The 23,575-nt window shown below is 38.1% G+C and overlaps 1 protein-coding gene across 5 annotated transcripts in view; it reads right to left on the reverse strand.

Annotated features, from left to right (window-relative positions):
• The window catches only part of LPIN1 (lipin 1), an 81,899-nt gene that overhangs the window by 7,700 nt on the left and 50,624 nt on the right, over window positions 1-23,575 (reverse strand). For 3 of the 5 annotated variants that reach the window (XM_086875844.1, XM_086875846.1, XM_086875847.1), the window contains 11 exons: window positions 21,659-21,968; window positions 20,134-20,227; window positions 18,598-18,785; window positions 17,612-17,705; window positions 15,261-15,330; window positions 12,383-12,475; window positions 10,991-11,064; window positions 8,836-8,980; window positions 5,381-5,529; window positions 3,731-3,817; window positions 776-928 (listed from right to left, as the gene is read on the reverse strand). In XM_086875844.1, the coding sequence (XP_086731970.1) occupies window positions 776-928; window positions 3,731-3,817; window positions 5,381-5,529; window positions 8,836-8,980; window positions 10,991-11,064; window positions 12,383-12,475; window positions 15,261-15,330; window positions 17,612-17,705; window positions 18,598-18,785; window positions 20,134-20,227; window positions 21,659-21,968 (1,457 nt within the window). Of the gene's footprint in view, window positions 1-775; window positions 929-3,730; window positions 3,818-5,380; window positions 5,530-8,835; window positions 8,981-10,990; window positions 11,065-12,382; window positions 12,476-12,597; window positions 12,676-15,260; window positions 15,331-17,611; window positions 17,706-18,597; window positions 18,786-20,133; window positions 20,228-21,658; window positions 21,969-23,575 lie in introns of all 5 variants that reach the window. The other 2 variants (XM_023922609.2, XM_086875848.1) reach the window with 1 other exon arrangement.

The raw sequence follows: 23,575 nt of genomic DNA on the forward strand, positions 1-23,575 counted from the left end.
CTATTACTTAGTAAGTCTGAGAAGCGCACTGTAATGCTTCCATGGTTTCTTATATTTAGAACATGACTGGTAAGACAGCCTGTAGCATGTCACTCAATCAGGAGAACATCTGAACAACCTTCTATTAAAAATTCTAATGAAATATATCCTGTCACAGCAGCTTTTAACAGCTTAAAATATTTTCAGTAATCACTTGACATGCTTTGCTGAATTAGGCAGAAAGTAAGATATTCATATTCTGTGCTGTTATTATTCACTCACCACAGTTCATCACCTAGAAAAGATAACATTGTCTTCACAGAATCCCACAGTGCAGTCAGGCATACAAAAAGTTCATTCCGTTTTCATGTGAATTTCTTCAAAACCCACCAAGAAATAACCTTTCACAAAAATACACTTATGCCAAGTGGAGCACCTTACAGGTAAAGACAAGAGGAATTTCTAGGAAAACATCCACATTTCTCCCACAGCTAAATATGAACACACAGTGTTAAACACATGAAGTCACCAAGCAGTACCTACTGGTAAACAGTGAACACAGCTGTGCCTTAATATACATCTAAGATATAAACTAGGCAAAAAACAGATATTGAGTAACTACTGAATTTTGGTCTTTTTTTAACAAAATGTCTTCTTAATTAAATTTTGCACCAATATGTAAAAAAAGATTAAATTAGGAATTATTTCAAGTATTTTTAAAAAGCTTATAATTCAGCCTCCACCAACCTCAGAGTTTCCTTCTCTGTAAAAGCAATTACAAAAAAAATTGCATTACCTGTGAAGAGCTGAGAATAGGCTGCTTGGACTCAGCAAAACTGGTCCCTGAGGCAGCACAGTTCCTCTTTCATTGACCCAGTGCAAGTATCCTCTGGTCATGCCTGCCATTCCGATAGCTCGTGCTGAGCAGTACAAAAATTTATATCCATTTCTGTGAGCAAATATAAAAGAAGAAACTACTGTAAAAATAAAGCAGGTGTTTAGATATTAATAATTTTAGGGGGTTACTTTTACATGAATCAAATCATGGCTGTTAAACAGTCTTATGTTTAACCCAGACTTAATTTAAAAGGAGTGAAAACATTTATACCAGGAACTGGATAATTGAAACCCACCCAGCCCCGGTGCATTTAGTGATTACACCTAAAGAGTAATCATTTTTCTCTCCTCCTCTCAGGACACCTAGTCCTTATGGTTACCTTTCCACCCCTGTGTGGTGGAACCACTGTCCTTAAAATTAACTAAAAAGACATCTGTGAAGAGGAAAACACTTGGCATAAAGCAGACAATGGTATATTGGCCTTTGTTGTATTAACAGTGTTTCATTCCTGCCTCTCAGGCCTCTGCAAAAAAAATGTGCAGCAGTAACATATTTCCTCAAGCTGGAACAACTTGAGCTTCAAAACACAGTATGAGAAGTAATCTTTAACTTGACACTGAGATGAAAGTTTTGGCATACGTCACAGGTTGCCTTTGATTCTGTTAATGATAGAACAGAATCCTATCTGATATTAGTTCAGCTTAATAGCAGCTTACTTCCCAATTCCTGTTAAAAAATTACTTTTTGTAAAATAAATACTGTATTCAGTGCATGCATGGTCATTAGCTCTAACTATTAAGCATTTATATGGTGTTCAGCTGTAATATCTAGCCACGACATAATTAACTCAGTAATTTGAAAACCAACATGAGTCAAATCTATTTTTTCCCCTATGTTTACGATCATCAAAGCCCTAACAACTCAGGCACAGAAATAACAACTGCAATTAAAAAAATTAATTAACATTTTCACCAAATGTAATGCAGAGGTTATACACAGAACTCAGCATGTGAATTCCCAAGCTGTCCAGTCCTTTCTGTGAACAGGACTATGTCTAATGCACAGACAAGTGTCTCTGGCATAATTTAGATTCCAACATCCATAATTGAAAATTCATCACCCATGTAAAACAAAAAGCAATAAATGAACCTTAGCATAACTTTAGTACACAGAACAAACCAGATTAACGAAGAGGAGAGTTGTGATGTGTACCAGAGGCTCTTCAGACATTTATGGTAATTTAAATATATAAGAAAAGCTGACATTCTTGCAGCAGAAGAAAACAGCAATCACTAATCCTCCTGGTAAAACTTCAAAATTGGATACTTCATCTGATCCCATTCAGACATCAATTCATTTTTCCTCATTTCCTTTTCTTCTCTCAATGGGTAACTACAAAAATCCCCATACACTGCCTCTAATCTTCTGGTGTACAAAATGGCTTGACTACATTGCAAAATGTATGCAGGGAACCAACAGTACACCTGTACCTTTGCACTAGCCTTGCTCACCTAGAGGCATTTCCACACATCAGTACACATGAGCTGGTACAGTCTAATTGCTCCTCTCCTGCTCATATTCATCAGAGGAAACATCCCCATTGTTTTGGAATAAATTGCTCTAGGTCATACCTGGATATAATATTAACAACATTAACTGACCTAAAGCACAGCTGGTATACTGTTTCCTGATACTTCTTCAAGAGCTAATGGGGAAAAAATATTTTTTCTGAACGTGCTTAGATACCAGGTATATTGAGCTATGCTCTGAAGATGTCCATCTTTCTCCAAGAATTACATAGGATGCAGAAGCCAGAAGTAAACATGATGAATCCAAGTCCTTTATCTGCTCCAGTGGCATGGAAGATATTTATTACCTTGGACCAGCAGACATCAGTGCAGGTCCGTTACTGGGCTATAACACAGCAGCTAAAGCACTGATGCTGCCAGGTTAAAGCCTTTTCCTTAAGCCCTTCACATCATGGTCCTTACTGACATTCAATAACCTTAAATTGCATTTTAAGCAACTTTTACTTATCACCTGCTCTCAAAATTAACCAATGACAAATATTTTAACACTGATCCTTCCTAACCTTGCAATTTAACAACAGATTAGCAACACTTACATACAGAAATAAAATAAATATTATACAATCAGCAGAAGATCATCATCAATGTCTTTGAAGCTCGTTATTTATACAACAAATAAAACAACAATAATATTAGCAGTGAGTATCTAAAATGGACAGATTTCTAGTCAAGATCAAGACATTATGCTGTGCTTTAAGGATGAGATTTATCTTGCTTGACTAAAGCCTGATGTTTAGACAGTTTAAATCAAAGCTGTTTCACTGAAATACCTTTCTACTCACTGGAAAGAAAGGGAACCCCCCCAAACAGATTCATTCCATATGTCTTAGGTTCCAACCCTGCACAACTCCAAGTAAGACAAGTTCAGCAAGAAGAATTCCAACTACAGTGACCACTCTGGGACACAGAGTCTTCATGCATTTCACAGTCTCCTCAACAAGGAGTGAAAGGAAGGTGAATTACCATCTTAGGAATTAACACTCCTGCAATTCCCTGTTTTCAAGAAAGCTCCACTTGCTGCAACTACATAACTCATTCAAATTACTGCAGTCTTGGGAACTGTCTGTATCTGTTTGGGATGGTTGGAAGAGCAATCACCACTCACAAATAGGGGGCTTTTGCTTTTGTTATCACAAAGCAGCTTTTGCTCTGGATATCGTGCAGGAGATGTTTACACTCTGTAAGCATCGCTGAAGCGACAAGATATTGATGAAATTGTCACCCTTATAGGTTAAGGGAAGCCTGGAGAAATTTAAATTTTTACACACAAATGAATAAACACAAAGAAGTCACAGATGCACGAACAGATTTACTGAATACTCACTGGCTCACTTTATGGTACAACTTCGCAATCCCTTGGTGTGTCCAGTCTTTGCCAAGAGTTGGCAAAATATGACCTAAAGTATCTGACCTGAATAAAGGAAAAACAATATAACTGAACTGAAAAAAATCCCACAGTTAGAGTAACAGTCAAGTCTAATACAAATTCCACTAACTTACTTGGGTAGCTGCAAATGAAAATAAGGTATTCTGTAAGGGACTGCTGTTTAAATTACTGCTGTGTCCCAACATGGATAAGCTTGTGCCCCAAAAGGTAATGTGGGAGTCACAGCACACAGGTCATCAATGGGGCCTCTGGTGCCAAGACCACCAGTGCCAAGCATATTTTTTGAGGTTTATGTTAAATGTTTTCTAAATAAACCAAACCTACCCATAATTGAAGTTTATGGGAAATTGAAATTATGAAGTGAGTCACATTCTAGCTTACTCCCAACTATTTTCTCCACATTAAGCCAGGAGTTGGTCAGGTATAAACTAATAAGAAATATTCATTCTGGCTTCAATGTATTTCCTGCTTTATACGAGAGAAAATTATTTACGCTATAATAATGAATAGTGCAAATGAGAATCTTGCTTGACTAAGCATTGTACAGATACACAGCCAGAAGTCCCACACCCTGAATAACTTGCATCTTAGAGGAAGAAATATTGTGCAGTGGCTTAGAATGGATTTCATTGGCATTGTAAGGTGAAGTGATTCAGTATCTCTGGGCAGATCAATAGCAGAGAGAATAGATCCTACACACTTTATTGAAGCTTAAGAAAGCAAAGTGGAGAGAGATGTTAATTTACATTGGCACCAAATGAGAAGTTTGACATACAATGGAGGAATCACAAGAAAGAAGAGAGTTTCCATTTATATCAAGTATTTTAATTTCCCTCAGAATGCTCTTGAAAATTATTTTTCCTTGTTCTTTTTCTTAATTAGATATAGCTAAGTTTGATTTTCAAAGAAAGTAATTTTGAAACAAATTAAACATCTCACTTCAAAAGACAATGCTTGTATTTTTATTTCATGCTTTCCCTGTTTCACACACAATTATTTTTCCCAACATTAAATACACTAAATAAATAGAAACCAGCAAGTCAGTGAATCATTTTGGTCACTCCAAAATATGAGTTTTACCCAAAGTGCTAATCTGAAACTTTCCATCAGATTATAGTTCTGACATTGATTTTGGAGTCTAGTCTTCCAAGTAATAATGCCTAACACTGGAATACCCAGGAATGCCATTTAAAGAAAATTTCACAAGTTTCTTCTTTTTAATTACTCCTTCATATTTAACTACTCCTTTTAATTGCTCCTTATTTCATAAGTGTGATGCAACACAAAGGTTAGGATTTTGCAGAAGGTCTTCCAATGCTACTATAAATACTACCACAAAACACCAACAGGTGACAAATAATGGGCACATATGGCATATGTCTATTAAATTAAAAATTCAGCTAAACATTGTATTGTTTGAAAGCCAAATTTAAAATAAAAACAAAATAAAACACCAAAAACAAGAAACAAAACCTCCCAAAACACCGGTAAATGAAGATTCTGTGATTAGCATTCCCTGTTATGTTTTCCCTTAAACTAAAGGGGAAAATCCTTGCATATAGTGTCTTTGCCTGTTCACGAACTCACCGTGTGATTGTTCCATCAATATCAGAAATAACAACTTTATCATCCCAATTCCATAGGTAAATGGTGCCCTCACAGCGGCAAGTGCCTTGGTACTGGGTTGTAACACTAAAGGTCACATCATTGGGGCCATTCTTGAGCTTTAAGCTTTTCTGCAAGACATTATCAGCACAACGGTCAACAAACTGAGCATGTGAAATGGACAGAGTATAAAAGCTGCACATGATCATTGCCTTGGTGTGTTATAAAGAAGATGATGGGATTTCTCCTCCCATAAAGGCAATCCCAGTTGTAGGATTGTTTTTGCCCAAAGACCAGGGTGTATTTGGGCAGTAATGCACAAGGGAGACCCAGTATGTGCCTCAGAGAGATTTAACCTTGGGGAAAAAATAAACTGTGGTGTAAATTGTATGCTGCAGGAAGCAAAGTAGCAGGAATGACATGAACTGATGAAGAATGAATTTTGCAAGGAGCAAGGGGAATGTGATGATGACCCCAGCCAGGCCAGTGTCGGTGCCCAACAATCAGGTATGCTGCTTTCCTGTCCTGACCACCCATCCTGATGCAATAGAGCCCAAGACACAAATCTGGAGGGGTGGAGGAAGCCCAAGAAATGGGAAAGTAATATGTAATATTTATCTATGGAATGATGGGAGAGTAGTTAATAAAATGTATGTTTGGGATAGAGGTGGTTTAAGAATGTAATTAAGTGGTATCTGTGGGTAAAGAGGGATTTCAGTAATGAGAAATAAATACAATGAACAGTTAGAAGATATATCAATTATGTGGGAACTGAGTATGATACAAATGGTATGGAATAAGGGGTGGAAATTATATTAGTCTGGAGTTCATTTCCCCACAGCAGCCTTCGCAGTGCTGTGCTTTGCACTGGCAGCTGGAAAGGTGTTGGTAACACATCGGAGTTTTGGGTGCTGCTGAGCAGCACTGGCACAGCACCAGCTCTACCTCTCCAACATTCCTCCTCCATCAAGGGGCAGGATCCTGGACACAACCAGGCCAGATAATCCAAATTAACCAAGGGATATTCTATATAGTTCTGGGGTGACTTTATGATGCTTGTATCCCCAGTCATCTGTTCTGTTTATGTTACATATTAAATTCTGCACCTTTAAGACTGGTTCTAAGAGTGAAGGGGGAAAGAAGCTGCAGTTTGTTTGCAGAAATGGCACTCACTCCCCTGCATGTTTCTCCAGACTGTGCTACCTGCAGCATGGACAGACAGCGGGACAGAGCTCTCCTTTGCTTTTAGTTAGTTTTTAGCTAGCTGAGGCAGAGAAGTTCCCTGGACTGTTTTTTCCTTGGACCTGTTCAAACCTGCTCTGGGCTGAAAACCCCCAGGAGCTCATGCCTGTGGCCTACCAGGGCCTGGGCCTTGGCACTTTCCAGCACCTGAGGGACTGATAAGAACCTGAGTGAGCTGAGCTACACCACATGAAAAGGACTTTTCTGTATTTGCCATCCCTTCAAAGAGCGAGAGATTTTATTGTTTAATAGAATTCAATTTCTGTTAAATAAACATTTTTTTTCCACTTTTCTCCAAGGAAATCATTTTCTCAAACCAGTTGGGGGAGGGAATTGAATTTTCTTTCTGGAGGGACCCCATTCAGAGGTTTTCTCCCAGATTTGCCATAAACCAGGACAAATACAATTATTAATTGTACGGTAATACATACAACATCAGCTCGGATATAAAAGTTAAGGAAAGGACAAGGAAGGGGGGAATTTGTTATTTTACGATGTTTGCCAACCGGAGGGAGCTGAAGCCCTGCTTTCTGGGAAGTGGCTGAGCATCCCTCACTGGTGGGAAGTAGAGAATACATTTGTTTTTCTCTTTGCTTATCCACCTTATGTTCTCTCCCCAATCCCACTGAGAAGGGGAGTGACAGAGTGGCTTGGCTGGGCACCTGGCATCCAACCAGTCAACCCAATTTGGTCACACTGAATTTTATTGCTTTCAGTAGAGGTAGTCTAAATAACAGCATAGGCTTACCCCGTGTGGTGTATATTAGGCATTGATTTATATAAAAGAACAAAACAAATAAACAAAAAAGTTCTGTTTCACAATGAGATAAATTTTTAAAAAAAAAAAATCCCCAAATGTTCACATAAACAGTAACAGATGATGGAATAGGCACCATCTCTGGGCACTCCCCATTCTGAAAGCCAGATACATATGCAGAGAAATGTGAGTAACAAAAAGTTCCATAAACTCTAATCAAGACCTTTTCTAGGGGGATTTGTGCTCTACAGTATTACACCTCCTTTGTACAATAATTAACCTCTTACACCACATGAACTATTATCCTTCAGCCTACACTAACTACCCTTAACTCTCCCACTTTGCTGCCCTTCACTGTCTTCTGTGCCACTTTGTGACATGTGGGACAAGAGGCTACTGATTTGATTCTATTTGAAAACCTAGCTGTTCATTTTCCCAAGACCTGCAGGAATTTAATACCCTTAGTATATCTTTTTCATTATCTTTCATTGCAACTCTTCAATTAGCTAAAAAGTGAAAAGGAGGTGAGAATACAGAACTCATGGATAACTGATGAATCTCATGCACTGCTTCATCAAGAAACCAATTTAAGAGCAGTTTTAACTTCAGTTAATTTCTGCAAGGTTTCTGAAACTGAAAATTCCCAATTTGTTTGTATAACCCCTATTTTCTCTTTGCAACAGAAAATAACCAACACATCTCATCTGTCTTTTGGGAAAAACTCTGTATTTCTTACAAATTATCCAAGCAGTGAGTGATGGGTTGTTAAATGCTGTATGCCTCATGTGGGTTTCCTTCAGAAAATTAATTATCTGTACCTAAGATGACAAGAAGTATTTCTTCTTGTAGCCCATTTTTCCAGATCAAATTGAAATGTACAGAACACAAAACTGCAACAGTTTTGTCATCATTAGTCAAAACACCTCTGTCACAGAGGAAGAGAACTGGCTTCAAATAAATTAATAAGTTCCAAAAAAATCAATAGCCTGGCTTCATTATAAATTCACAAGCAGCTCTTTCAGAAGTTACTAACAGAAAACTGCATTTATGCAAAATGTGATTATCTGCCTATAAATGAGAGAAAAGGAAAAGAGAGGAAGGAGAAGGAAGAGAGGCCTGTTAATACACACACATTTCACATACTACAAGAAAGGCTGTAGTTCCAATACACTTACTCAGGAGACAAATACACACTTGGTAATTTAATTTTGATATTTTTCTAAATGAGATCCCATCTCCAAACCCCAGCACTTGCTTCAAGAACAACATTCATGTTTAATACAGAAAAGAGAAGGGAAAAGGCTTCTTTGAAAAATATAACGAGAGAGAATTAAGTGCAAAATATAAAAGCTAATTAAGCTTTGAAGCCTGAATAGCAGTAAAGGTTCCTGTTTTATTAGAAATGACATTTCAGGACAAGGATGTAAAATTAACTCACAAGCTGGTCAGAAGTGAGTCGAAGTGATTTTTTGTAACTGATTCCAGACAATAATGAGAGATGACTGGAGTTGGTTTGTAATGACCCGAGGTTTTGTTTGGCGGCTCTAGGGTCTTCATCGCTTGAAGAAGATTCATCTTTTATTCTGGAACATTGCACACAGAGAAAATGATGTTATCGTGTCTGTAAATGCATCTCAGTATCCATTAAAAATGCATTAACAGTGAGTCACCAAACAAGTCATTGATTCTCTGCTACCAAGTACTGTCTCACAGGAGGTCATTCATATCATGAGTTTTAATATATCAATGAAAAACCAAACTTTCATTCACACATTCCCCATTATTCAAACTTGGATTGCTATAGGCTAGTGAATGGCTATAACAAGTTTTCATTATTTAAATGTAATGAATATAAGTCTACTATATTAACTCCAAAAATCTCATACGATTAAAAATAATACCCATTAGATACTATAATTACAAAAAAAAAACCTCTGTTCTCAAAAGAAGGAAGACACTTGCAATGCTGGCTTTCTCTTTCCCTCTCCTCTCCCAAAGAATTTAAAAATTAATTTTAAAAAAATGCAGGTTGTGGAAGTTTTATTTTACAAAATAACTCCTTTTCTTTCAACGAGCAACTTCAGATAACTGAATTATTCTTTTCCAGGACTTTCAGGATTACCCTGTTCAGAATACAATGATGAAAAGTCATAAAACCTGAGCTCCCTCATAGTATTCTGTTTAAATACATATTGGAATAATTACTTTTGTTCTGCTACAACCATTTGTTAGAAATTTGTTAAAGGTATTCTTTCTCAGGAAGGAAGTTTTCCTACAGTAAAAAAATCTATCAGTCTAGGTGTAAGTTAAAACTCTTTCAGATCCTACAAATCTAATCTTCAAAACAATCAGTATTTGGTCTTTTATTTCAATCACACCTGGATTTTGTTTGATGTTAGGAAGTCTTGACCCAATATCAAGGTACTGCGTGTCACAACTAGGAACATTTAAAAGCCTATCTTATCCTTTGTGACATGTGATCTCAAAAGCTTTACTCAACATCCCACTTGCCACATTTTGCTTGCAAACAATAAATTTTTAATGAGCAATTTCTAAGGCCAGTTAAAATCTAAACAAAGAACACCAATTTCAGAATCTAGTCTGCTTGAATTCTTAATCCCACTTTAAAGCTTATCTTTAAACAACCATATAAGAAGCAGACCTATATGCCACCTGTCATCCTTAAAAAGAAAATCAGCCTTTCCAATTTACTCTCGTTCTCAGTCTCAGAGAGGCAACAGAGACAACAGCTAATCTCCTACAGAATGAGGAATCCTCCTTCCATCAGATTTTCCTGGACTGAAACTGCTGACCACCAGAAAGAATGAGAGCTCTTTGTTTCAGAAGGGTCAATCTGAAACCCCTGAATCTCACTTAATGAGCATAAAGCATATTTGAATCTGGCCCTTTTCAGCTGTAACTGCAGCCAGAACAAATAAGATGTCATTACATTAGGATCTATATGCATAGAAAAGGGACAAGGCAGAAGAGCTGTCTCTGGCTAATTCATCACTCCAAAGCAAGCTACAACTCATGTTATGGAACCCTCCAAGGTGAGATTCTGGCTACACAGTGTGATTCGTTAGGAGAACAAGAAGGAAGAGACTTCTGCAATCCTGGAAAGAACTAACAGAAAACCATTATTATTGCCTGTGAAAAACACTCTGGAAAGTCCCTTACCTTTCCAAAATATGCAGGAACCAATTAATTTGTCAGGCCATAAATCTAAATTTAAAAAAAATAAGCACTGGGATCTGACAACAGCTTGGGTTCATCTATGATGTTCCCTTAAAAACTCTAGAGAAATGCATGTATCTTTGGAGAACTGCTCCAATTACAGTTTGTTTCCAAGGGGCTGGAATGTGTGTCCCAGAGCTGCTAGCCAAACCACAGAAATGCCCGAGTGCACTCACAAGGTCTGCAGCCCTGCCATGGGTAGGGACCTCCTATTTCCATTTACGTGGTGCAAGGAGTAACAAATTAGAAGTATTTCACTGGCACAATATTTCTTTGTTCAAATAGTTGAGGTAATTCACTTTCATTTTTAAATGGTAACTCTTGCTTGTTTCAGGTACAGATGATTTTTGGGGTACCTGTTTGCCCTGCTCATCTGTGAAGAGTCTTCTGTAAGTCCACTCTCACTCATACCTTGCTCTGGCTTTGTTTCCTGTAAAAAAAAAAAGTATGAGTAGTTGTGCATCTCCTCTTGAGCAGAAAGCAGATGTTTTTAGAAAATCAAATCCTGCCTTGTACAGATTTGGTAAAAATCAACAACCTGTTTGTCTCCTTTGCTTGTAGGCAAAATAAAAACCTTAAAGAATAAGGCAGTACAAAGAACTAAAAACTGCAACTATAAAACTCAGAAGAGTAATTAAGATTTAGTTTTGCAAGGAAAAAATACAGAAATACTAGGTTTAACATCTAGTACTCTTAAAGTTCTGCGATCAGCTCCATAGCTACCCAGTTCATACACCTCAAATAGCTAAATTTCACCTGAGAAAACAAAGTATGACTTGAGAGAAGGAAAAAAAACCCCACAAATTACTTTTCATAGAACCATTAAGATCATTAATCCAGTAAAACTTTCTAAATTGCTTTAATCTTGAGTAGATGCTGAACACTATCAAAGTCATTCTACAAGATTTTTAAACAGTGAAGCTGCTTAATGTAGTTCCACAAAGTTGCCACAGCTCAAGAGATAACCAAATGCTTCCAGAGAAAATCCTAAGAACTTCAAACAACTATAAAATAGAAAAACTAAAAATCTCATGCTCTGAAACCCGTACCCACACATCAGTACAATGGTTACTTCATGCAAAGTTAAAGAAGTTCTTGACTGAGGCACAACCATATAATTGTATTAGAAGTCATTTTCTCCCCTCAAGTACTAATGCTTCAGTAACATAAATTAATATGAAGAGGTTTTGCAACAATATTTCATATAAAGTTTTATTTTTTTCACTTTTCTAATGTTCTAATTACTTTAAGATTGTTATCAGCAACTTCTAATGCTCTGAAAAGAAACTCAAAAATACTTTCAAACCAATATATATAATCAGTTTGCCATCTTAGATTTTGCTGAATTTTACAGCTAACACTACTCATAAATTTGTCTGCTCTTCGACCATCAAAAGAAAGCTGCAGAAAGGTAGGTAATATGTGTGAAAACTTTAAATTAGTGGCACAACTCTCTGATTCTAGGCTTCCAATCAGAGATTTAAAACATTAGATACTACTGCCTCAGATCTACGTAACAAAAACTAATGCACAACCAAAACTCTCCAGGCAAAAGCTTCAGATAGGATCCTATCCAAAGCTTTCTCAAGTCAAAACAAACCAGACTTCAGACCATGTTTAATGTATATATCCTCAGTCAAACTGAGTACCAAGTTACTCTCTGAAGTAAAGTTCTGACAGATGAATATACAGATGCCCCGCCTTCCCACTGCAACTAGAAGGAAACACTGCTTGCTTCTTCAACTTACCTCTTTAATAGTGCTGTTCCTCCCTCGCCATGAAAACCACCATCTTCCACCTTTCTTGGGCATCTTGTCCCTCATTATAGATTCCACAGTTGCCTGTGACAAATGGATGGTAACATAAAAAAGGCCCAAAATAAAGGACAACCTGACATACGTAAATGAAAAAGTGTCAAACACACAATTTTAACTGATAATAAATAGAATAAAAGTAAACATACTGTCTGTGGACCATAAATACTACTAAAGCAAAATCTAATGGTATCCAGAGCTGCTCTGAAGTAACTTAAGCATGAATACTTATGGTATTTTTAAAAGGAAAATGAAAAAGAAATCAAATCAAAGAAGAAAAAAAGCATAAAGAGATGTTAGTATAATATCTAGAATGAAAAACCTGCTGTTTCTAAGTTATTTAGTACAAATTATACATTAAAAAAAAAATTACTTCTGGAAAGAGGCATCATGCAAAACAGTAACAAACTGACATGCAAGAGAGTTTTTTACAAAGTTTGTATTTAATCACCAGCTTAGAAAAAAGCAAAAAAAGTTACCAGCTTTTATGAGTTTATGAATTATGAGTGTATGAATTATCATGCTATGAATTTGACTGAAAATGTTAGAACTGTTTCTTTTTATAAACCTTTTTCTACCTTTCATTGGTTCTACACACTGAACACCAGTAGAAAAGTTTCTTTCAATATCCATAATAACTGGAGCCTTATGCATTGTAACAAGGGAAGCTAAATTCTTTCACTCAGAGACAAGCAACAGATGGAACAGGAAAATATTACGTTAAAAGTGGCCACAGGGTTTGGTACACCCTAGAACAGCTTGGCCACTATTTCTGAGCTGATAGCTTCCACTGCAAGTAAGGTCACCAGAAGAAAGCTGTGATTGTGATTAACGATTTTTAAAAATTTTACAAAAAAATTTGAAGAACTCTTGGCAATTAAGAGAGGGCTGTGTTCAGATAATGTGTGGCACAATGGGTTCCTCAGTTTTTCCATAGGTTTTCTTCACTATATTATCTAAAGTATATGAGGAAAAAAAAGAAATGACAGAGGAATAAAGTTGAGTTTTTTCAAACAAAAGACAAAAAACAGGGAGTAGATGGAGTTAGAGAGAATGGAGTTACACCATTGAGAACAATGGCTACAATCTAAGGAGATTCTCAAACATGGCAACAACTTCAAGCAGATGTCCTATAGACTATTGGGGAGGGAACTCACATGCTTATAAGTAGATGTGCATTTAATGTATTTTATAGAATATCAGTGAATCTGTTTTGCAAAAACTTCCATTTTCAAACACTTCATAAATTGTTTATTAATAAAGTAACTTAGTATTTCAATTCCTTAGCTTCATTACTACAGCAAATTAAAACTCTAAGTAACAAGTCAGGAAGAAAACTAGTAAGATAACTGGTAACAGAAATGAGTCATTTTAGTTTCAGAAGTACCATAAAGCAAGTAAAACCTTTCCAATCATACAGATTGTTCCAACTATAAATACTGGCTTCTCCACTAAATTCAAACTGAACTCTCTAGAAAGTTATCAGCATTCAGAATATAAATTAGCCATTAAAAAACTCAAGCACATTGAATTACACCCTCATAGAAGATTTTTCTCAACTGATAAACTATATGAATAATGACTTAAGTATAAAGCTGAAGAATTGCCATCTCCTGTAATATTATGGGAAAATATTTTATAACACTACTTTCCATTTACCCATCCTAGGCAAAACCCAAGACATCTGGCTCAGGCTTCAAAGTGCTTAATTTAAAATGCAGTTACCTTACATTATTTTTATTGCCCCTGAAGGTCCAAAAGGCACCTATCAAAGTCTGAACCACACTTTGTGAGCACCCAACAAATACAGAGTAGGATAACTATGTACCTTCTGTAGGCACTTGAGCTCCATGGGATGAATCCCACCTTTTATGATTACTAGAACATTTGCAGTAATGCACAAAACATCTGGCTCTGTGACATCTCTGAAATTCAAGCCATGTTTACCAGACACTTGGGATTTTTAGGCTCATTTTTTTTTATACTGGGATGGTACCATGCAGCTGCACATGAGTGCATATGGAAGTAATGTGGCACTAAGAAACATTAGCAGAGAGTATTCTGGGCTTTAAAGAAAATTTTAGTCCACAGTGATGGGAACAGAGATAGCATTTGAATACACACAGAACAATTCCAAAGATATATAAAATGCTGCAAAAGGCAGGAGGAAAGTTTAGGTTCAAAAATTCATTAAATCCATTAAACAGGACACAAAATAGTGGTGATACTACTTCTTTATATACATTTACAGTATTTCTGTCACGAGCACCTACGTGCCACCAGGTCATGTGGCACTGAACTTCTTCAGCACAGTTATATAAGACAACACACACGTCACACTCAAAGCTATCTGGCACTACTTACCTAGATTATGAACAACTAACTGAGAAACAAAGAGCTAGCAAGTTTCAGGCCTTCCTCATCTAGTACTTAAAGCTTATTCACTGAGGTTAGTTATATTTATTTAGCATGATGTATACATAAAAAACAGAAAGTAAACACCAAGTATTCAGCTACAGCAAACACTAACAGGGGTCAATATCATTTATGTTTATAATCCATATTAATGAAGTAAAAAATAAGTTTTCTTACTTCAAAATAGTTGTCATAACTTTAGCCTAGCAAACAAACACTGTTCACAGACCCAACTTAGTCCTTATTTAGGCCATAATGTAGGACAGACAAATGTTTACGTGTGAGTGGATTTTACTGATGTGTAGATTCTCTTGTACAACAAGAGAATCTACCCTCCCTTAATCAGTAGCATAATTTCAAAACTCCTCCTCTTACCAGCCTTCATATTCAATCTCACCTTTGGCAAAGGTTTCTGGAATGCCTGCATTGCCAGCAGAAGGGGACCAGCTGTCGTCCAGTTGTAGTACCTGGGTATGCAAGGGAGACAATTACATTGTTTTGTTATCCCAAAGTCCCAATTCACAATCTACCTGGTACTCACCACCTGGCAGATCAAAGCCATGAAGCACAGGTCAAACTCTGGCCTGCACTAGTAATAATAGACCCATCTTAATCCACAGAATGCTCACAAATATTTAGCACAGAATGATTGGGTTGGAAGGGACCTTAAAGATCACCTAATTCCCCCTCACCTGCCTTGGAACACCTTCCACTTGATCAGGTTGCTCAGGGGCCCATCCAATCTGGCCTTAAGCACTTCCAGGGATGGCACATCCACCATTTCTCTGGACAACCTGCTCCAATAACTCACCATCCTTACAGAAAAAAAGAATTCCTCCTTACATCTAATCTAGACCTCTCCTTTTTTCATCTAAAACTGTTCCCCTGTATCTTATCACTATTAAAAAGTTGCTCTCCCTTTTTTTTCTCTAAGTCCCCTTTAAGTACTAAAGAGCTGCAATAAAACTCCCCAGTGCCTACTCTTTTCCAGGCTGAACCCCAACCCTCTCAGCCTGTCTTCATAGGAGAGGCACTCCAGCCCTCTGATCACCCTTATGTCCCTCCTCTGGACTTACTCCAACATATCCACATCCTTCCTGTGCTGGGGACCCCAGGACTGGATGCAGCACTGCAGGTGGGGTCTCACCAGAGCAGAGGGGCAGAATCCCTCCCTAGACGCTGCTTTGGGTGCAGCCCAGGACATGTTTGCCTTTCTGGGCTGCAAACACACACTCTTGGCTCATGTCCAGATTTTCATTCACTAGAATCCCCAAATCCTTCTCTACAGGACTGCTCTCTGTGAGTTCATCTCCCAGCCTGTACTCATATCTGGAATTGCCCCAAACCAGCTGCAGCACCTTGCATTTTAACTTGTTTTAATTTCATGAGTTTTTTATAGGCCCTTTTCTCATGTTCATCCAGGTCCCTCTGGATAGTATCACTTCCTTCTGTTGGCTCCACTGCACCACTCAGGTTTGTGTCACCTGCAAATGTGCTGAGGGTGTACTCAGTCCCACCGTCTGTGTCATTGACAAAGATACTGAAGAGCACCAGACCCATGACTGAGCCCTCAGGGACACCACTCATCACCAGCTTCCATCCGGACAGAGCTGTTGACCACAACTCTCTGGCTGCTTCCATCCAGCTATTATTAGTTATTATATTATTATTTATTACTCCTTATTATATTCCTCTTTATCACAGCACAAGCCATTGTTTTTCCATTAAGGAACTACATAAAACTTAGGGGGTGTAGTCAGTAGGATGTCAAGCTCCTCCTATTGTGTGTATGGCTCAACTCTTGTTGCACACAATAGCACAATTACTGTATCCACTGTCTAGGGAAGATGAAGCTCATACAACATTAAGAGACTATGACATTAAGATCCTCACTAAGGCCTCCTTCTCTTCCCAATACATTCAGTAGGCAGACAAATACTACCATCAGATTCAGAGAACAGTGTCAGGGAAGCAGTAAGTGGTTCACCTCAGACCACAGAGGGGTCAGGTGTGAGGCTGCAGCATACACTATACAAGCTATTACCTGGTACATCAGCCTTGAGTGAGCCATGTTGTAACTAAGGGTAGTCAAACCTCTCTAAGTGCAGAACAAAGCTGTGATCTCTCCTCTACCACTGTTTGCAAGGAACTCTCAAGTTAAAGAACACCTCCCAAAAAGTTGTATCTGGCTTAGACCACAGCACTGCCCTGCTGCCAGCAATATAAACATACAAAATAGTAATGTCTCAGCTTTGCAGAAATGGAAGCCCCATACTCAGTGGATAAAGTTTGACAAGTCTCGAAAAGCAATGACTCCATAGAGGCATATTAGCAAAATATTCAGTATATATAAAAAACTGCTTGGAACTGAGTGACTGCAAGCAGACTGACATATCCCTGTAAATATTAATTATTCAAACTGGCTCAGGGCAAGCCTTAGCAAGTTCACATCATATTATATTTTTACTCTGTCAATTGAATGTGAATACTATTAGCATTTAGTAACAGCTTCCTGAAATTCAAACTGTGTCAGCTGTAATAGGTCATCTGAAACTGCTCTTTACTTTCAATGCAAAGAAAGGTAAGTAGAAGGACCTGAATTCACTAGGGAGTTGACTGTTTCTGGGTGAATCCAAGCTACAAACATTCAAAACCTAGTTTTCAGCTACAGTTATACTGATGTAATGCACTGAAGTGACAAAGAAGTGTCTTTGTTACAACGGTATTTTTTTTTTCTGAAATACTTACTTATTTCCAATCTTAACCACAAGGTTAGGGTCATCAATGATAGCAGGATTGTCCACAAACTGCTGATACGTTACTGCATGTTCTAAGAATTCTTCTGTGGGGGAAAGAAGTTACATTTGTAAAGCATGCATTTATAGATGCCTGAGATGGGCCAACCCAAACCTCTCAGCACCTCTCAGACACACTGGTATCATGTTCATTACAAGGGTGCTGAGATATAATTGCAATATGGAAGCAAGTAGTTCAGAGACTCTCAATATCAGAAGATGAGGGTTTCTTTGTTTCTGGGTGTCTTTCCTTTCAAAATACAACCTAAAGTGTAAGCTCAGGATGGAACTGTGAGGGAGGAAAATCTCCTTTTAGAAAAACTACATAATTTACAAGTGATTCAGATGACAGTATGACTCAAATAAATCACCATATATTTGAAAAGTTTTAATAAGTAGCTTTTGAGCAAAGTCAGGCTCATATGATTTTATGATGCACATTACTGCAGAAAGTGCAAATCTTAACACATTTATTTTTACATTATGCCACTGTAAGTTTAAGGCACAAAGTATTGTGATTTATCTAAAAGGTACACAAGAAACTGGAGGTAGGGCAGGAATCAGGTTAAACTTTTCAACCCCTTCTCCTCATGTGCCCGATTATGGGCCACCTGTTTCACTCTTGACTCCAACAGCTGTAAATTTCCTAGCTATATACTGTAGTAAGTGGCAGAAGTATCATTAACACTACTGTGATACAAAACAGCACTATCAGGAAGAAAAAATACCAATAAAATACTTCTACAAATTTTCTCATATAGTGGATTGTTCAAATGTGTTAAAAATCATGAGAAATTCTAGGAAGTTTATCATTACATAGCCAGAATTTATCTTCTCAACTCAGCGCCAAGCACAGCCACAGGAGGGCTCTGCAGCCTCAGGCTGGGAAGCTCAAACCCAGCTGCCAGCATGTCTGCAACTCACAGAGTCATCCTGTACCTTTGGTTATCTCTTTGTTCTCAGTGAGGCCTCCGCAGAGAGAAATGGCGATGGAGGGCAAATCCCGAATTCCATCCGAGGTGCTTTCAGCCCCACTGTCAACACCTGAGCTCCCAACAGACTGCGGAGAGTGGCTGGCTGGCCGTGGCCCCACGTCGGCCGTGTTCTTGCTTTGGGCATTATCCCCACTGGAAAAGAAAGATCAGGAATTCACTCTTCATTCCCAAATTCACTCCCTTTAACAAGCACTGAGACACACGCTTAGGAGAAAAAAAACAAACAAACAAACAAACAAAAAAAAACCCAAAAAACCTTTGTTTAAATTTTACAGCAAAACAAAACAAACTACTACAGGCCTCATGTGCCCTCCAATACTAGATTGCTTCTACTTACTTGCCTAACTAGGCATGCATAATTACAGCTTCACTTACTTATAAGAGCTAGGAAAATAAGACAATAAACTGTATAATCTTAGTAGACAAAATAACAGTACAATAAGCAGAGTTTAAACTAGCAGAACTACTCCCACGCAGGAGCAAGAATAAGCATTTAAGTTTATTACTTAATTTATATTAATTATATAAACTGATAGCTAAACCCAAACAAATAATGTGTATGTTTGTGTATTTATGTATCATGTATATATAAATAAAACACTCTACATGTAAACTACTAGGATTCAAATTTTCAGAAACAATAAACCGTTACACTCACTTAAAATCTGATGAGATCATTATTACAAACTGCAAGTTCATCAAACTGCTTTCCACTCCAGATTTATATGCATGCATTTGAGAAAGAAATTTTCAATCTAACATTTTCCTCATATAACTAATCCTTCTCAGTTTTATTGAAATGCTAATATTACAGCAGCTGAGTTTAAGCAAGCAAAAAAAGAAAAACAAAGTACACAAGCTACTTTAGTTGTTACTCAATGACTTTCATCAAGTGACTAGAGTATATGTTGAAAGAGAACTATAAATGTTGCAAGAGGCTCCAATGAAGATCAGAACTAGCTGGAAATTGTATGTTCAGGGTGCAGTATTTTCATATGTAACTCTGTCGTGCATCTTCCAAACATTATTTATCACATTCATATTTATAGGTGAATCAACCACAGTAAAGCAACATTAGAGCACTAATTTTCTGCTAATATTGTTAACAGTAACATATGCTCTTTACAGTAATAAGCCAGGACATGGGGATAAATATATCCCAAGGCCAACTGCTCTCCCAGGACATGTGAGTAGCACTCACAAATATCAGTGTATATTATGTAACAATCCACAATCAATACACGATGCTTAATTGACCAAAACAGAAAACCAGCTGCAAGCACTTTTCTCAGGCCCAAATGCAGCACCTTCCAAAAGTTCTAGTATTTCTCTCTCCAAAATTTTACTTTCCTTCTGCCTTCATCTCTACTTGAACACTGAAAAAGATGTCTTATCTGGCTGGCAACGAAGAGTTTTGATCTAAATATGGAAGGTGAAAAGAGCTCTTTAAAAAGTAAAAATATAAGCAAAGGACTTATACTTTTTGGGGAAATAAAGTGCAGCAACTTCTGGATCCATGTCAGTGAGGTCATCTAAATAGACACCATCAGCACCAAGATGTCGGCTCCTTTTGTCTGTAAGGGACAGAACAAATAAGCTTATTAATTAATATATTCTGAGTACCAATCCAGAGCTGTTATTATTATTTAGCTATTCATTTTAAGATTGAGAAAACAGAAAGTTATAATAGTTTGTGAACTGTATTTGTACAAAATGATACTGCCAAAAAATTCAAAACAAATAGTTCATATACATTGTTCAAACTATGAATTAATAAAATGGGACAGCAGAGGACTAGTTTTGAGACATGCCAAAGACTCCCTATCCCAGACAAAATCACTGTGAATCAGAAGTCAGTGGGCATCAGAGCCAAACAGCAAAGGAAAACCTTTTAAGTATTTGCATAGGTGTGTTATCACAGTCAAAACATTTAATCTTTCATCCCTCCTTGAAAAAGAGAAATAACAGACGAAAATATAGTCATTGGCACACTATAACTGACTTGTTATGGAGACAAGTCACTTATAAGTATCTACAGCTGATGTGTTGTGTGTGCACATGCACCACTGTAGGGGACAACACACCCCTTCTAGGCCCGTCACTGGGACCAACACAGAGGCACCACTGGCCATTACACATAGATAAATAACCACGGTAAGGCCCAAACCTAACTGGGAATTCATTCTCAAACCCACAACTTCTCACTGTCCCAACAATGTTCCAACAGCAAGCATCACAAAAGCAATCAGAAAATCTATACAAGGACTGAAACATAGTTTTTCTGTTTTCAAAGACAGTGGAATGCATGGGGGAGGAGGGCAAGAAACTTGTATGTTTACTGATTAAAAAGCAGCTGCACAAACGAGGCTTATATAGAGCTTACATAATTATGGAATAATCAGTGCTCTAAAACAGAACATTAGTAAGCAAATAAATTTCATGTGAAGACTGTACCACTTGTTCATTTGTTATAAAATACCATGGAAATAGAGCCCAGAAATTAGGATAGAAAAGCAGATGAGGTTATATTTCACATATTCAGGACAGGACATGTACCCCACAGAACTGAAAAGCATGTAAAACAAAAGCACCTTATTTTATGGAAAATATGTTCATTGTGCAAAAGACATACTACAACTTTGTACTACAACAGAGTTTCCAGAATTACCAGCAACACATCATTCAGGTGAACCAGCAGATCTACAGTCTATTTATACATAAAAGTGAAATCCCTGAATCTGTCAAATGGAGCAAGTTTTGTAGTCCTGCTCACATGGTAGTTATTGCCAAAAACTTCAGACCAAGAAGAACCTTCTAGTATATATCTCATGTGAACAGCCTGATGCACAATTCAGGCTTTGAAGGCTCATTCCCAAGCTTACTCCTTTCCTGATCTGAAAGTGCCTTCAGGGCACAGTTTAATTTATATGGCAATAAGATGCTTTATCACCATGAAATTTGAAAATAAAATTATGCATATAAAAGCGCAGGATCAACAGCTCTACCTTTCTTTCTGGAAGGGGAATCCGTCTTGCCAGTTGGTTGGGCTGAGCAAGCTGCAGCTTGCTTTATTTCTTCATTTTCAGGTAATGGGGGTTCAGCTGTTCCTGGCAGCTCTGACTCTGGCTTATTTGTCTCAGCTGGTAAGGGCTCACTTTCAGCAGCAGCTGCTGCATCTGCTTGTCCAAGGGCAGGCAGAGGAGACACTGTGTTAAGCTCCTCTACAGGAGAACTTTGGATGACCCGAAAGTGAGTGCTCTCAGAAGGATTTACATCTGCCACGCTGGGTTCCTTTGCTTTGAGCAGAGAACTGGCCTGTGAGGAAAATTAAACAGATTAGTACAAAGAAAAGCTCTTTAAAAATACAACAGCCAGAGTTTAACCTGTTCTTTCACTCCAATGAGATCAGACTGTCAAGATGACCAACTACAGCAGAAAGCCACCACTGAGATAGAGGCAACAATATGCAAAAGACCTCTCTGCTGTGTGCTTCTGCAAAATTCATTTGCATCTTGGGGCAAGGAAAAATTTGTTCTGCAATGTGCTTTAGAGTCTTAATTTTCCATTCACCTGCACATCCCACCTCCCACCCTGTCTTCCTCTCTTCCTGTCAACATCTTAGCTTTCCCTCAGAAGGTGGACCTGACAAACAAAAGAAGGTGGTGCAGACTGGACTCCTTGCACAGTCAAGATGGTCTCAGGCACCAGAACACCATCTAATCCCCAGATTTAGAATATAAATCACTTTATAGAAACAATTCCAGATCTTCTCTGAGTGTGGGACAGAAAGTGTTCTTACAGAGGGACAGAGAGGAACTGAACTACAGCAGCAACCACACAGCTGCTACAACCTTCATGTCATAGCAAACAAACAACTCTTACATGAAGTTCAACAGCAGCCAAAGTATGACTCCCAGTTCAGGTCTGGCGAGATCAGATTAGCTTGGCTAGGGACATAGGGACTGCAGAGAGAAAAGCCTCTGAGAGTAATATTTGCAACACACACCAGGGTGTGTGACTAGGATAAAAAAAAATAACCCTAAACTTCCTAGCAGGAAACCCTCCATTATAGACTGCAAATGACAATTTGGAACTCCTGCATGGACCTGTGCACCTAAATCACTTCTCTTTGAGCAGAAAATAGCTCCCAAATTTCTTGTAATACACACAGATAGGAGAACAGTGCAGAGCTAATGAGACAGCTCACCACTGGCACATTAAAAAAGAGGCCAGAGCTCCTCTAAAGAATTTAAGAATTCTGGATTCCCACCCCTTCTTTTTTCACTAATTACCAACAGGGAATTAACTACAATAAATTACAATAGTGCCACTATAATTCTGGTGCCATCACCAGAACATAGAAGTCTTTCTGAACAGGATACCCACTTCCCTGGCTGGCAAAGCAGCAATTTTTCCTCTTTATACTGTGTGTGAGCCCATCTCTCCTGCAGTTCTTTCTGCAGAGAAGCCAGCCTTCAGCAAGAGGTGCCAAACTCTGCACCATCCCAGCCCCCATAGTTGCAGTATTCCACTGAAACCTGACCTCTACTTCTCATACCCTGGTGCATGTGTAAACCCTAAGGCTCCCCTTTCAGAGTGAATGCTGTGACTCCATAGGAGTTATCACAAGGAGCCAGCCAGCACCTGGCCAGCCTGCAGCATGGGCAGCTGCCCACGGTTTCTGTGCAGCACTGGAAACAACGCTGCCGGCTGCAGATCCACACCTAACTGGGACAAACGGCTCCAGGAGGAGACAGGCACCAAGCCAGTCCTATCAGCACATCTGCACATCCACAGATACAGAGATGCAGGTATCTCTGGATGCTTTTGTACTGAAGCAGCCCATTTTCATGAATCAGACTGCTAATACCAAGCACTTTATTTCCACTAAGATCATTTATGAATTTCAGTGATTTACCAAA

The sequence above is a fragment of the Cyanistes caeruleus genome, chromosome 2, assembly GCF_971803275.1.
Source record: "Cyanistes caeruleus chromosome 2, bCyaCae1.hap1.1, whole genome shotgun sequence".
Taxonomy (NCBI): Eukaryota; Metazoa; Chordata; class Aves; order Passeriformes; family Paridae; genus Cyanistes; species Cyanistes caeruleus.